Source organism: Macaca mulatta, chromosome 5 (assembly GCF_049350105.2).
Source record: "Macaca mulatta isolate MMU2019108-1 chromosome 5, T2T-MMU8v2.0, whole genome shotgun sequence".
NCBI lineage: Eukaryota > Metazoa > Chordata > Mammalia > Primates > Cercopithecidae > Macaca > Macaca mulatta.
In genome coordinates, this window is record NC_133410.1 from 189,058 (window position 1) to 202,213 (window position 13,156).

At 43.4% G+C, this 13,156-nt stretch overlaps 1 protein-coding gene and 1 long non-coding RNA gene across 2 annotated transcripts in view; one reads left to right on the forward strand and one right to left on the reverse strand.

Moving 5' to 3' along the window:
• The window catches only part of LOC144341060 (uncharacterized), a 558,577-nt gene that overhangs the window by 28,118 nt on the left and 517,303 nt on the right, over positions 1-13,156 (reverse strand). The window lies entirely within an intron of this gene.
• Positions 945-13,156, forward strand: part of ZNF718 (zinc finger protein 718) — a 45,263-nt gene continuing 33,051 nt past the window's right edge. Inside the window, 3 exon segments of the mRNA XM_078002838.1 lie at positions 945-3,355; positions 5,944-8,340; positions 8,835-8,930. Of these exon segments, the coding sequence (XP_077858964.1) occupies positions 8,205-8,340; positions 8,835-8,930 (232 nt within the window). The 5' untranslated portion in view covers positions 945-3,355; positions 5,944-8,204.

Sequence of the window (13,156 nt, forward strand, 5' to 3'; positions counted from 1 at the left end):
CTCCAAGTCCCCACTTGACCCAGGAAGTCCAGCTGGCTTCACCTCTCAATTCTATATTGATCACATATTAAAACAGTAATATTTTGGAGATAGCAGGCTAAAATTAACACAAACAATTTCACTTCTTCTTCTTCTTATTTTTGATGTGGCTAATAAAAAATTAAAAATTCACTAATAGCTAACATTTTAGTTTTTAGAGGATTAATTCCTTCTTAAAAATCTCAGTGTCCTACACAAAAGACCAGAGGCCAGAAAGGTTATAAAACATTAAAATAATTGTCATTATATTGTTTCCATTTGTGAACATGTGTATGTGCAAGCGTGCATGTGTACCTGTGTGTGAGTACATGGGCGTGTGTGTGCATGCATGTGTGTACAATTTATATTATAAATGGACTTAACCTTACACACCACAAGGTTAAAAAATGACCAAGCGAAGCACAGAGATAAAACCCAGCCTGGGCCAGACGCGGTGCCTCACACCTTTAATCCCAGCATTTTGGGAGGCCCAGGCAAACAGATAACCTGGTTCAAGACCAGCCTGGCCAACATGGTGAAACCCTGTCTCTACTAAAAATACAAAAATTGGCCAGGTGTGGTGGCAGGCACCCGTAATCCAAGCTACTTGGGAGGCTGAGGCAGGACAATCCCTTAAACCCGGGAGGCAGAGGTTGCAGAAAGCCGACTTCTCGTCACTGCACTCCAGCCTGGGCGAGAAGAGCCAGACTCCCTCTCCAAACACAAAGGCAAAAACCTGCCTCAAAGTGCCTGGAGGCCAGAGCCTATCACTCTCGCCTCATTCAGTGTAGTGTATGGTTGCAACTTCTGTCACTCAAGGCCTGGGGGGGGGGGGCTTATAGCCTATCCAATTAGGGCGCTGGATTGACAACTGCCGAATCAGGAGCGCAGTGGAGAGGAGGGGGCGGCATCCGGGATCTGGCGGGGCCTTTGCCTGTAGCTCCAGCCAGAGCTCCCTTAGGGCCTCATCGCTCTGCTTCAGCTCCTTGGGGAGGCGTCGGTGATTCTGCCACAGCCTCAGCCTCTGTCGCTCTGTGACCTGCGGGTATTGCATGATTCCTATCTAAGACTCTGGGATACTCCTGAAGTCGGGAAGTGGTGAGTGTGAGGGGCAGGGGGCAGGGCGTCCCGAGGCTGGGGAGGCCTCATGGGAACCGGCGGGAAATGGCGGCGGCAGGACCGAGTCTGTGAGTGGAGTTCGCGCTCAGCCCTCGGTCCTCAGCCCCCTCCCCTGAGGGAGGCGGGCTCCTGTCAGTCCCCGCACAGCGGCTCTGCCCAGCCTGCAGCCCTCCTGGTGCAGCTCTGCGCCGGCAGTCCCGCACCTTCCCGGGGCTGTGGGGTGAGGAGCTCACCGGGAAGACGCCCGCGGAGCGTGCGCGGTGCCCGAGTGGCAGGAGCTGTGGTCCGGGGTCCTGTCCCTACTTTACCCGGTTCCGAATGAGATGGAGGCCCCGTCAAAACACAGAGTTCATGTGAGCAAACGGGACTCATTAATGGGACAGCGCCCCCGTGGTTCGTGGTTTGGGGGCTGCCAGTTGGTCTTGAAGGAAAGGCTTTTGTGAGGTGTGTGAGGAAGGGAAGCCATTCACCCGCCCGCCCCAACTTTCCCACCAGTCCCCTTGCCCTGAGCGCCTCCTCCGCCTGGCTGTTCCTGAGCGGCATCTTTTAGAATACGCTGGTGTCGTGCGCACAGCGCTTCGCTGGGTTCTGAGTGGTTCTGCCACATTATGGAACTTGAGGAGGGTGTGGGCGCCCCTGGTTTGTTGGAGACGTTCAGAAATGAAGACGGGTGTCCAGAGGCAGGGACTGATGTCTGCAGGGGGGCAGTTGCGGGAAGAGCGCTGAGCTTGTGGGTCTGCGCTGACTCTGGGTAGGGTCGTTAGTGAGTTGCTGGACAGCCCGTTGGGGTTGGAGCATTGACAGGTGTTGAGGAAACTCCGCACGTTTTCTGTCAGAAGAAAGACGTGGCTGAGCCTGGGCTGGAGGGAGTCGCCTAGTGTCTGCGGGAGGCGCGAGTGGGTTCTGCACTTGCGCGGTCCTGCTGGGCACTCTCGGGTTCCTCCAGGTCTCCTCCCTGGGAAAGGGGACTGGGAACTTAAGAGGAAAGGAGGAGTTCTGAGAAATGTCCTTTCCCTGCACCCTGCTGCCAGCCCCCACCCAATGCTAACCCACTCCTGAGCACGCCCACTGGGCATTCGCACGGCCACACCCGTCCTAGGACAGGGTTCTACCCTCAGGAATTGTGGCCATGGCAGCTTTGCTCCTATAGTTTTCTGTCAAAAACACACGCAGTGCCTAGAGGACTCCTGGGTCATCTCAACCCCAGATCTGTAGCAGGAATCTGTTTGCTTCTCCAATCCAAGCTTCTGGACCATCTGATCCTAATCTCCTCTGCCTTTATGGACTCAGGAATCAGAGCATAGCCCTGCCTCAGCCTGTACCTGTAGCACAAACCAGTCCTTTCATCAGTTGTGCCCTGTCCCCACCCCATGGCTCTTGATAGCTCCTTTCTGTCTTCTGCTTTTTCCTTCCCCAAAAATCCTCTTCTGTGCACACAGTGTGCCCAAGTTCATCCCTTACGTGCCTACAATAATTCAGACGTTAGGGAATTCAAGACCATGCCTTTACACCTGACTGTTGTAGGAACAAATAGAAATTAGAAAGAAGAGGCTTAATGATTTCTCTTTTGAATGAGGGAAGAATTTTTGTTCTTCTCCCTTTTCTTAAAGCATTTAGGTGGAATATTTTTATAATTATTTTCACTGGTTTTTGAAATATATCATTTTTATCAGTTAAATAAGTCATTTGTCTTTTTTTGACTCAGACTTGTCTTTATCTAGGACCTGGAAACTATTGCTTTGAAATGTGAATAGCAAGAATATATACCACAGTTTCTGTAGGAGGGTGGGAGGCTGCCTTTAGCAGGTAACTGGCTCCATATTGCGAATCTACATCCTGTCATGAAGATGTGGGAAGTTTATTTTTCCTTTGAATATTACCAATTAGAAAACCCAGATTACCTCCCAAATTACTAGGTGAAATAATAAACTGTAAATGGTGCTTTCAAGTCTTCCACTTGAAAACTAATAATGGTGACTTTTTTTCTGTGTTTGTAGTCTCTTAGTAGATTGCCTTTAATGCACATCACATTTTGGTTTAATTATATAACAAAACATTTTCTTGCTGTTCTATTATGGTGGAAATTTTTTTGGGGATTGGAGATAATTTTTCTTTTCTCTCTCTCTTTTTTTTTTTTTTTTTAAGATGGAGTCTTGCTCTGTTGCCAGGCTGGAGTGCAGTAGTGCGATCTCAGCTCACTGCGGTCTCCACCTCCCAGGTTCAAGTGATTCTCCTGCCTCAGCCTCCCGAGTAGCTGGGACTACAGGCGCGCCACCACACTCAGCTAAGTTTTTTATATTTTTAGTAGAGATGGGGTTTCACCATGTTGGCCAGGATGGTCTCCATCTTCTGAATTCATGATCCACCCACCTCGGCCTCCCGAAGTGTTGGGATTATAGGCGTGAGCCACCGTGCCTGGCTGAAAATTTTTATTTTAGTCATGTTTTCCATACATTGTTTAGAAGTACCAGATGTTATATACAAAGTGCCTATCAGGCTTCACTTGAGAGAAAAACCTTCATTCTCAGGATTCCAGCCACAACCCACAATTGTACGACAAAGTGCAGCAAGGTGCTCCCCAAATCTGCAAACAAAATAGTCTCTCTATTTGGGATCTACAGTCCCTTCTAGAGCAGTTAGACTAGATTTCTACAAAAATAACTTCAGAACAGCAATCAGTTATTTCACCTCCTTCAGTGCTCCTGTCATCTTCAGATCTGACACAGATTCAGAGATCATGGGGCCCATAAACCCAACCAGGATCATACATATGCATTGATTAAACTTGAGAACTTCAGTTCTCTCCCTCCTCCCCTTGGCCCAATGCCCACAAATGTGCATAGCTCACCAGCCCTCCAAGACCTAAATGTGCAGTTCCAAATTTTGAATTTATTTTCTGGGATTTGAGAGAAGAAAAGAACTTTTATTTGAGAAATACATGTTCTTTTAATGATCAGACCCAGAGTCTTGTTAAAATGAGACCACAGTGATATACTGTTCCCATCTTTGAACTGTTGGTCTTTTGAAATTGCTTGCTGTTGGCACAAGTGGCTATAAATTAACCTAATAATGCCACACTGGACACCATAACCCACACCCAATAGCTTAAAAATGTATATAACCAATCATTAACCAATGTTACTATTGTAAACCAATAAGAATTCCTGACAACTTTCTATCAGTTCCCTCTCTGCCTTCCTTTTTCCTTTACAAATATACTTGTAACTGGAGTGTATATTCAGGGCAGCTTTATACTCCAGGATTGCAATATTCAAGCTTTGGCCCCAAAACTCTCTACTTATATTATGTTTACCCTAGTATTTCCTTTTAGGTCAAAATATTCTTTAGAATGTGTTGAAGGAACCTCACTGAGGGGATCTCTCCTCTGGTTTTACTGTGCTTGCTCTAATCCCTAAGAATGCAGAAGCACATTGATCCCACCTAGAATCTGCATATAAAAGTTGGCCTCTGCCTAGGATTCCCAACACTGGACCAGACTTTGGGTTGAAGACATACGAAAAACTCACGGAAGACATTTTCTGCATCATGAGAGGCCAACATAGACATCTTAAGCCCCGTTTTTAGAGTGGAGCCCTTTGAGTTTTCCAGATCTTATTCAGTGACCTGCTACAGCTGTGTGAGAGGCTTCTGATGGGAACAAAATCCTGTGGCAGAATCTGTAAGTGTAACAAGCATCTTAGCAGTGGGAGGTAAGGCCACAAAATATCCAGAGCCTTAATGACAACCATAATCACAAGTATGCCTTCCTCCTGTATACTGTGTTATGGGAGTAGAGTACTTTTGTCCTTTTCCTTACCTCAGAGTTAGCTGATCACGGGCAGGGGATATCACATCTGGAGCCAAGATATGCAGGTCCACTAGGACAGCTCCATTTTCTATTTGCACCCCACAAAGTCAGCCTGAGTGTCTCCTCCATGGATCACTATGGGGGCATCAACCAAAGGTCACTGGGGACACTCTCACCAGCATCTTTGAGTAATGAGACATTTGAGGATGTCCTGTGCAGACTGGGGTCAGTCTGACAAGAAGGTCTAATTCTGCTCCCATTTCAGAGGAAGATTAAGTGACTCATCCAGGGTTTGTGCCTCCCCTCACAGAAAGAATCTCCTTGGTTTTTACCCAGATAAGAATTGCTCCAGTTTTCTGGTTCTTTGGTGAAAAATGAGGAGATCTGGAGACCCAAACTGATCAATAACCTAATTGCTTCTCTTTCATATGGTCATTAGAAAAAGACATAAAGCAGTCATGGTCCCTACTATCAAGGAACTTGCAGTCTGGAGCACATGAATAAATGGTTGAATTCAGCATTGTGTGTTCAGTACAAAGATGGACACTGTACAGGAGACTTAAGCTTCATTTGGGTTACTTCCCTTTTATTGTTTTGTGAGTTTTGATGCCACCACCTGATCAGCTGTTCATTGGCAGAAGAGAAATTGTTGTTATTACTATTCATATTGTTTTTACCTTGCTAAGAATAAATAATTAGTTTCTAATATAATTGGTCTAGAAAAACATAAGGGTTTTGGTTGAATTCCTTGCTATTGTGTGTTATAAAATAGGGAATTAGCTAAAATAGATTAAGATACAGAAACTCGGCCGGGCGCGGTGGCTCAAGCCTGTAATCCCAGCACTTTGGGAGGCCGAGGCGGGCGGATCACGAGGTCAGGAGATCGAGACCATCCTGGCGAACACGGTGAAACCCAGTCTCTACTAAAAAGTACAAAAAAACTAGCTGGGCGAGGTGGCGGGCGCCTGTAATCACAGCTACTCGGGAGGCTGAGGCAGGAGAATGGCGTAAACCCGGGAGGCGGAGCTTGCAGTGAGCTGAGATCCGGCCACTGCACTCCAGCCTGGGTGGCAGAGCAAGACTCCGTCTCAAAAAAAAAAAAAAAAAAAAAAGATACAGAAACTCTGGGAATCAAATTTCTCTTCGGCAGGCTTAGAAAAGACAAAACTGAAAATACTTACAGGCATAGAGAGCAGATGCCTAGGGCCCACCTTCTGTCCCATCTCTGTCCAGATCCACCCTCTGCTGAACCTTTTCCAGGTCTGACCCCACACTGAAATCTCTCACAGAACTGCTTAGAGAAGATCAGAGTTTGGGGTGGCTAACCCTACTGCCTCTCCGGAGCTGGTGCTCACAATTTCCTGAAACCCAAAAGCAGATAAATGGGGAAAAGCGATATACTTTTGTGCCTTAAATTGTTTTTTATAAAATTAAAATTAGTGTTTCTAGAGACATCCTATCCAGCAACCTGTTCCCCATCTCTACAGTTTCAGTGGTTTTTTCACAAGTTTCAAAGTAACTACAAACACAAAAATAAAAAATTCCTCTGAATTGCACTTAACTCTTTCTTTCTGTATATGTCCCATCTATCTATATTGAGCTATTATTTTACGCATTTAAAAAACAAAAAAACAAAACCAATAAGTAAACAGAAGAGGAAATAGAAATGCTGGGGCCCTGCATTTAAATCCTGGGAAGTATAGGACTACTTTTCAGGATGTTATAGTATTAACACACGTAATGTGAACTTCCCAGCACACTGCTCTGTGACATACTTCTGAGCACATACTACATGCTCCATAAAGATTGCATTAATGCATATACACATTTTTCAAATGCAGACTTACTCAGACTTGCCACCATCTTCCGCCTCTGTAAACATTAAAGGGCCTGCAGAGAATGCCATATTTCAAGATGATGATTGGTGGTCCTGTCTTCGGATGTAAAGTATTTGTGTTATGATAAGGGTGTTGCAGTGAGGGACTCATACTGTGATTGCTTTTTCTAGCTGAGTGGTATAATGGGTGTAGGAGCAGAAGCGTCAGCAATAAGAAGACTTGCAATAACAGGAGACTTGCAATAAGAAGCTAATTCATGGACCCTTCTCAAACCTGCAGAATTTTGTTACTTACAGTGAGGTTTTGAATACCAAATAATTTATATGCACATTGAACCTTAGAGGCAATGCTTGGCCGAGTGACTCTCAGCCCAGTCTTGCTGTAGAATCACGTGGACAGTCTGAAGAGAAACCATAACCTGTGCCCTCCCCACAGATCCTGTCTGTTTTACTAGGTGGAAAAATTTCTGTTTTTGGCCAGGCGCTGTGGCTCATGCCTGTAATATCAGCACTTTGGGAGGCTGAGGCGGGCGGATCACGAGGTCAGGAGATCAAGACTACCCTGGCTAACACAGTGAAACCCCATCTCTACTAAAAATACAAAAAAAATTAGCCGGGCATGGTGGCAGGCACCTGTGGTCCCAGCTATTCAGGAGGCTGAGGTAGGAGAATGGCGTGAACCTGGGAGGCAGAACTTGCAGTGAGCTGAGATTATGCCACTGCATTCCAGCCTGGGCGACAGAGCAAGACTCCGTCGCAAAAAAGAATTCCTGGTTTTTAAATTGAATTCCTCACATGATTCTACCACAAGGCCAGGGTCAAGCATGAGGGCTTCCAGATACTTTAATGAGAAGTCAGTTCATCCTTTGTTCTAGGAAGTCACAGGGCCTGCTCTGCTTGGTTTTGGTAGGGCATGTCAGTGTAGCCCATATTTCCACTGCAGCAACAGAAATTGCTGGCATGCCCTCCTTTTTCCTCAAGAGTTATAGAATAATTTAGAGAACATTACTGTGTTGAAAGTTATTTTGTCAGATAACTCCATTCAGTCTTGTAAGCCAGAACTAGTTCTCTTAACTCATTTCACCTGTAGTCAAATTAAGGCCTCACAGCCGGGTGCGGTGGCTCATGCCTGTAATCCCAGCACTTTGGGAGGCTGAGGCAGGCGAATCACCTGAGGTCAGAAGTTGGAGACCAGCCTGGCCAACATGGTGAAACCCTGTCTCTAACAAAAATACAAAAATTAGCCGGGCATGGTGGTGGGTGCCTGTAATCCCAGCTAGTCAGGAGGCTGACGCAGGAAAATCACTTGAGCCTGGGAGGTGAAGGTTGCAGTGAGCCGAGACCGCGCCGCTGCACTCCAGCCTGGGCAACAGAGCAGGACTCCATATTAAAAAAAAAGAAGAATTCTGTCACTTGATAAATATGTATTTTCAGGAGCTCTTAACATTCAGGGATATGGCCATAGAATTCTCTCCAGAAGAGTGGAAATGTCTGGACCCTTCTCAGCAGAATTTATATAGAGATGTGATGTTGGAGAACAGAAACTTGGTCTCCCTGGGTGAGGATAACTTTAATATGTAATTCCTAATACTTTTTCAGAATTTCATTTTCTTCCCTTGTATAACATCTCTTAGGAGCTTTTGCTTTGCATGAATTAATTTCAGTTCCTTCATGAAAAGTTTGGGAGTTTGGTGGTATAAAAAATAAAATCTTTAGGATGTTTCATCTTTACGTAAACCTTCTTTTGAGCTAATTTGTTTCCTTCACTCTAGGCTAGTGGTAATTCTATAAATTAATGATATAAAATAATTGTCTTTCACATCTTAACATGCAATTTGCACTACTTATTTTTGATTCAGTAGTACTTGGTAGTGGAACTTAAAGCCCACAGATTTAAAATACTTAAATATTCTAAAGATTCTGTCAGAAAACAATTTTTGGATTAATTTTCTAGAATCTTCCCTAATTTCTCTATTCTACTTAGCATAGTACTAGGTTGGTAATTGGAGTATCCCCAGCAATAGTCATGTTAATTTTTTAAAAATAAAACAGGTGTTACTATCTCTAACCCAGACCTGGTCACCTGTCTGGAGCAAAGAAAAGAGCTCTACAATTTCAAGATACATGAGACAGCAGCCAGACCCTCAGGTAGGTGAGAGTGAATGGAGGAGAGGACACAGGCAAGGAGGCCAAAAGTCAAGAAGGAAGCCAGGCCTTAAAATGTAGTTTGGGAGGCTGAGCACTGTGGCTCATGCCTGTAATCCCAGCACTTTGGGAGGCTGAGGCAGGTGGATCACCTGAGATCAGGAGTTCAAGACCAGCCTAACCAATATAGTGAAACCCTGTCTCTGCTAAAAATACAAAAATTAGCTGGGTGTGGTGGCTTGTGCCTGTAATCCCAGCTACTCAGGATGCTGAGGCAGAGAGAATTGCTTAAAAACCCAGGAGGCAGAGGTTATGCTCAGCTGACATCACGCCACTGCACTCCAGCCTGGGCAGTATCGAGCTAGACTCCATTGCAAAAAATAAATAAGTAAATAAATGTAGTTTGGGAAGCTCTGTGACAAAATAATTTCCAAAAAGGCTGCATTTTTTCTCATAGGGTCATCTTATGTCCCATGCTCTTAAATCCAAGAGTTCTGTTTTTCCTTTCGTATCTCCCTTCAAGTTTACAGGGAGAGCCGGTGTCCACTTTATCACTTACAAAGGGCTGCATGGTCTGACTGCTGTTCATTGCTTTTGGGGACCTGGGAATATTTGTATGATTGAAGAGCTCTATGTTAAAGTTTTTTTTTGTTTTTTGTTTTTTTCCAAATACTGTTTTTGCATCATGTCTAAAATGTGTAAGGTGAGTAGTGGACATATTGGGATTTGGTTCAGAAATCCCAGGAACACCAGGGACAGATGTTGCATCTTTTCTGCTTGGTGATTTTTAATCCTATAGAGGTTGCAAATGTAATTCTACAAAAAAATTCTTACTCAGCAATTTTATCAGAACAATAAGCATTTTCCTAAATATGAAAAAATGTAATTTTATTTTACTTCAAAATGTTATTGTTTTAATATAAACTGAGATTTCTAATTTAAACTCTACTTTTGCAAGTTTTCAAATTATTTAAAGCATGGGTTTCCAACCTTTGGCTTCCTTGGACCACCACATTGGAAGAAAAATTGTCTCGGCCACACATAAAATACAGTAACATGGCCGGGCATGGTGGCTCACACCTGTAATCCCAGCACTTTGGGAGACCGAGGCGGGCAGATCATGAGGTCAGGAGTTAGAGACCAGCCTGGCAAGCATGGTGAAACCCCATCTCTACTAAAAATACAAAAATTATCTGGGCATGGTGGTGCATGCCTGTAATCCCAGCTACTTGGGAGGCTAAGGTAGGAGAATTGCTTGACCCCGGGAGGTGGAAGTTGCAGTGAGCTGAGATCGTGCCACAGGCACTCCAGCCTGGGCAACAGAGCAACACTCCGTCCAAAAACAAATAAAAATAATAAAAATAATAAAAATTATGCTAACACCAATAATAGCTGATGAACATTAAAAAAAAAAAAAAAAAAAAAGGTTTGCAAATAATTTTTGTGATATCCACCAACACAGATAAGTAAAAATGTCCTCACATTCAAAGGGTTGGCCAGCACTGAATTTCTTAAATGTGCTGTGTCATTAACCAGCTTAGAACATTGCTAAGTGTATATTAAACTCTCAATTGTTACATTATTTCTTAATAACTATTATCTTTTAATTTTGTCTTATTTAGTAGGAAGCCTACTGGAATTCTGTTATTGAAATCTATCTATATATAAAAATGTGTGTTTCACACACACAAACACCTATGTAAGTTTTATATGTGTATAATAAATTCTTACTTAACTTTGCTGATAGGTTCTTGGAAACAGTAAGCAAAGCAACATATTAAGAAAACTAATTTTACCAGAGTTTAGTTAATACAAGAGATATGTTTGCATGACATATAGCAACATTGTTCATTTAAAGATGCAGTTTTTTTTTTTTTTTTTTTTTTTTTTTTTTGAGACGGAGTCTTGCTCTGTCACCCAGGCTGGAGTGCAGTGGCCGGATCTCAGCTCACTGCAAGCTCCTCCTCTCGGGTTCGCGCAGTTCTCCCGCCTCAGCCTCCCGAGTAGCTGGGACTACAGGCACCCGCCACTTCGCCCGGCTAGTTTTTTTGTATTTTTTTAGTAGAGACGGGGTTTCACCGTATTAGCCAGGATGGTCTCGATCTCCTGACCTCATGATCCGCCCATCTCGGCCTCCCAAAGTGCTGGGATTACAGGCTTGAGCCACCGCGCCTGGCCAAAGATGCAGTTTTCAAGAACCTATTTTGAACATAAAGTGAGGGCTTACTGTACATCTCTGTGCGACCTGGATTTTTCTGATAAATAAAAATTGTATAACTATTAATGTGTACAGTGTAATGATTTGATATGTTTATACGTTGTAAAATAAAATATAGTCAAGTTGATGAACACATCTATTACCTCAGGTAGATAACCAATTTTTTTGTAGTAAGAACACTTAAAGTCTACTGTTGTAGCAAATTGTAAGCATACATTACAGTGTTACTAACTATAAACAATGCTATTTTGCTGATCTAATGCTGATGTACTTTAGATTTTTCAGAGTTACTCAACTTATAACTAAAAATTGGTATTCTTTGAACATCTCCTTATTTTCCACCCTCAGGCACTAACAATCACCATCAATCAATGTTAAAGTTTTTTTTTGTTTTATTTTGTTTTTGAGACAGGGAGCCTCACTGTCACCCAGGCTGGAGTGCAGTGGCGTGATATCCACTCACTGCAAGCTCCGCATCTCGGGTTCACCCCATTCTCCTGCCTCAGCCTCCCGAGTAGCTGGGACTACAGGCACTCGCCACCATGCCCGGCTAATTTTGTTTTTATATTTTTAGTAGAGACAGGGTTTCACCATGTTAGCCAGGATGGTCTCTATCTGACCTCGTGATCCACCCACCTCGGCCTCCCAAAGTGCTGGGATTACAGGTGTGAGCCACCGTGCCCAGCCAATCAATGTTAAAGTTGTTTAAGGTTATACTTAAGTTTTACAATTGTGTTTTCTATTACTGTGAAAAATGACACTAAAATTTTCACATTGAATATAGATAACTTATGATAATATGGTACTTTGACAATATTAGTTATTCTAATGAAATAGGTTTCTATTTATTTGTGTCTACTGCAATTTCTGTCATTAATATCTTATTGTATTTAGTGTATACATATTTCATTGGTTAAATTTACTTTGATTACATTTTTTATATTTCTACTATTGCAAATGAAAATTGTTTCTTCCTTTTTTGGGAAGGTTTGTTGTTACTATTTGGAAATGCAACAAATATTTTTATGTTGGGCCAGGTCCAGTGACTCATTTCTGTAATCCCAGTACTTTCAGAGGCCAAGGCTGGTGGATCACTTGAGCATAGGAGTTTAAGATGAACCTGGGCAACAGAGTATTAACTCCAAAAATCTGAGATGGGTCTCAGTTAATGTGGAAAGTTTATTTTGCTGGCCAGGCACGGTGGCTCATGACCGTAATCCCAGGACTTTGGGAGGCCGAGGCGGGTGGATCAAGAGATCGAGACCATCCTGGCCAACATGGTGAAACCCCATCTCTACTAAAAACACAAAAAATAGCGGGGCGTGGTGGCACGCACCTATAGTCCCAGCTACTTGGGAGGCTGAGGCAGGAGAATTGCTTGATCCCAGGAGGTGGAAATTACAGTGAACTGAGATTGCACCACTGCACTCCAGCCTGGCGACAGAGCAAGACTCTGTCTCAAAAAAAAAGGAAAAGAAAAAGAAAGAAAAAAAGTTTATTTTGTCAAGGTTGAGGACACATGCCCCTGACACAGCCTTAGGAAGTCTTGATGACATGTACCCAAGGTGGTTTGGGCACAGCTTGGTTTTATACATTTTAAGGAGACATGAGACATAAGTCAATCTATATAAGATGTACATTGGTTCCATCCTGAAAGGCAGGACAACTCAAGCAAGGGATGGGGTTTCTAGGTCACAGTACATGAGAGAGAGACTGCTGTATTCTTTTGAGTTTCTGATTTGCCTGTCCAAAGGAGGCAATCAGATGTCCATTTATCTCAGTGAGCAGAGGGATGACTTTGAATAGAATGGGAGGCAGGTTTGCCCTAGGCAGTTCCCAGCTTGACGGTTTAGCTTAGTGATTTTGGGGGCCCTAAGAGTTCCAAGATTTATTTTCCTTTCACAAGATTATGTATCCTGATGCTTTAATGAATACATTTATTGAGTTTTTGTTTATTTACTCTAGAGTTATATGTATATATATACACACATATATAGGCATGATTATATAA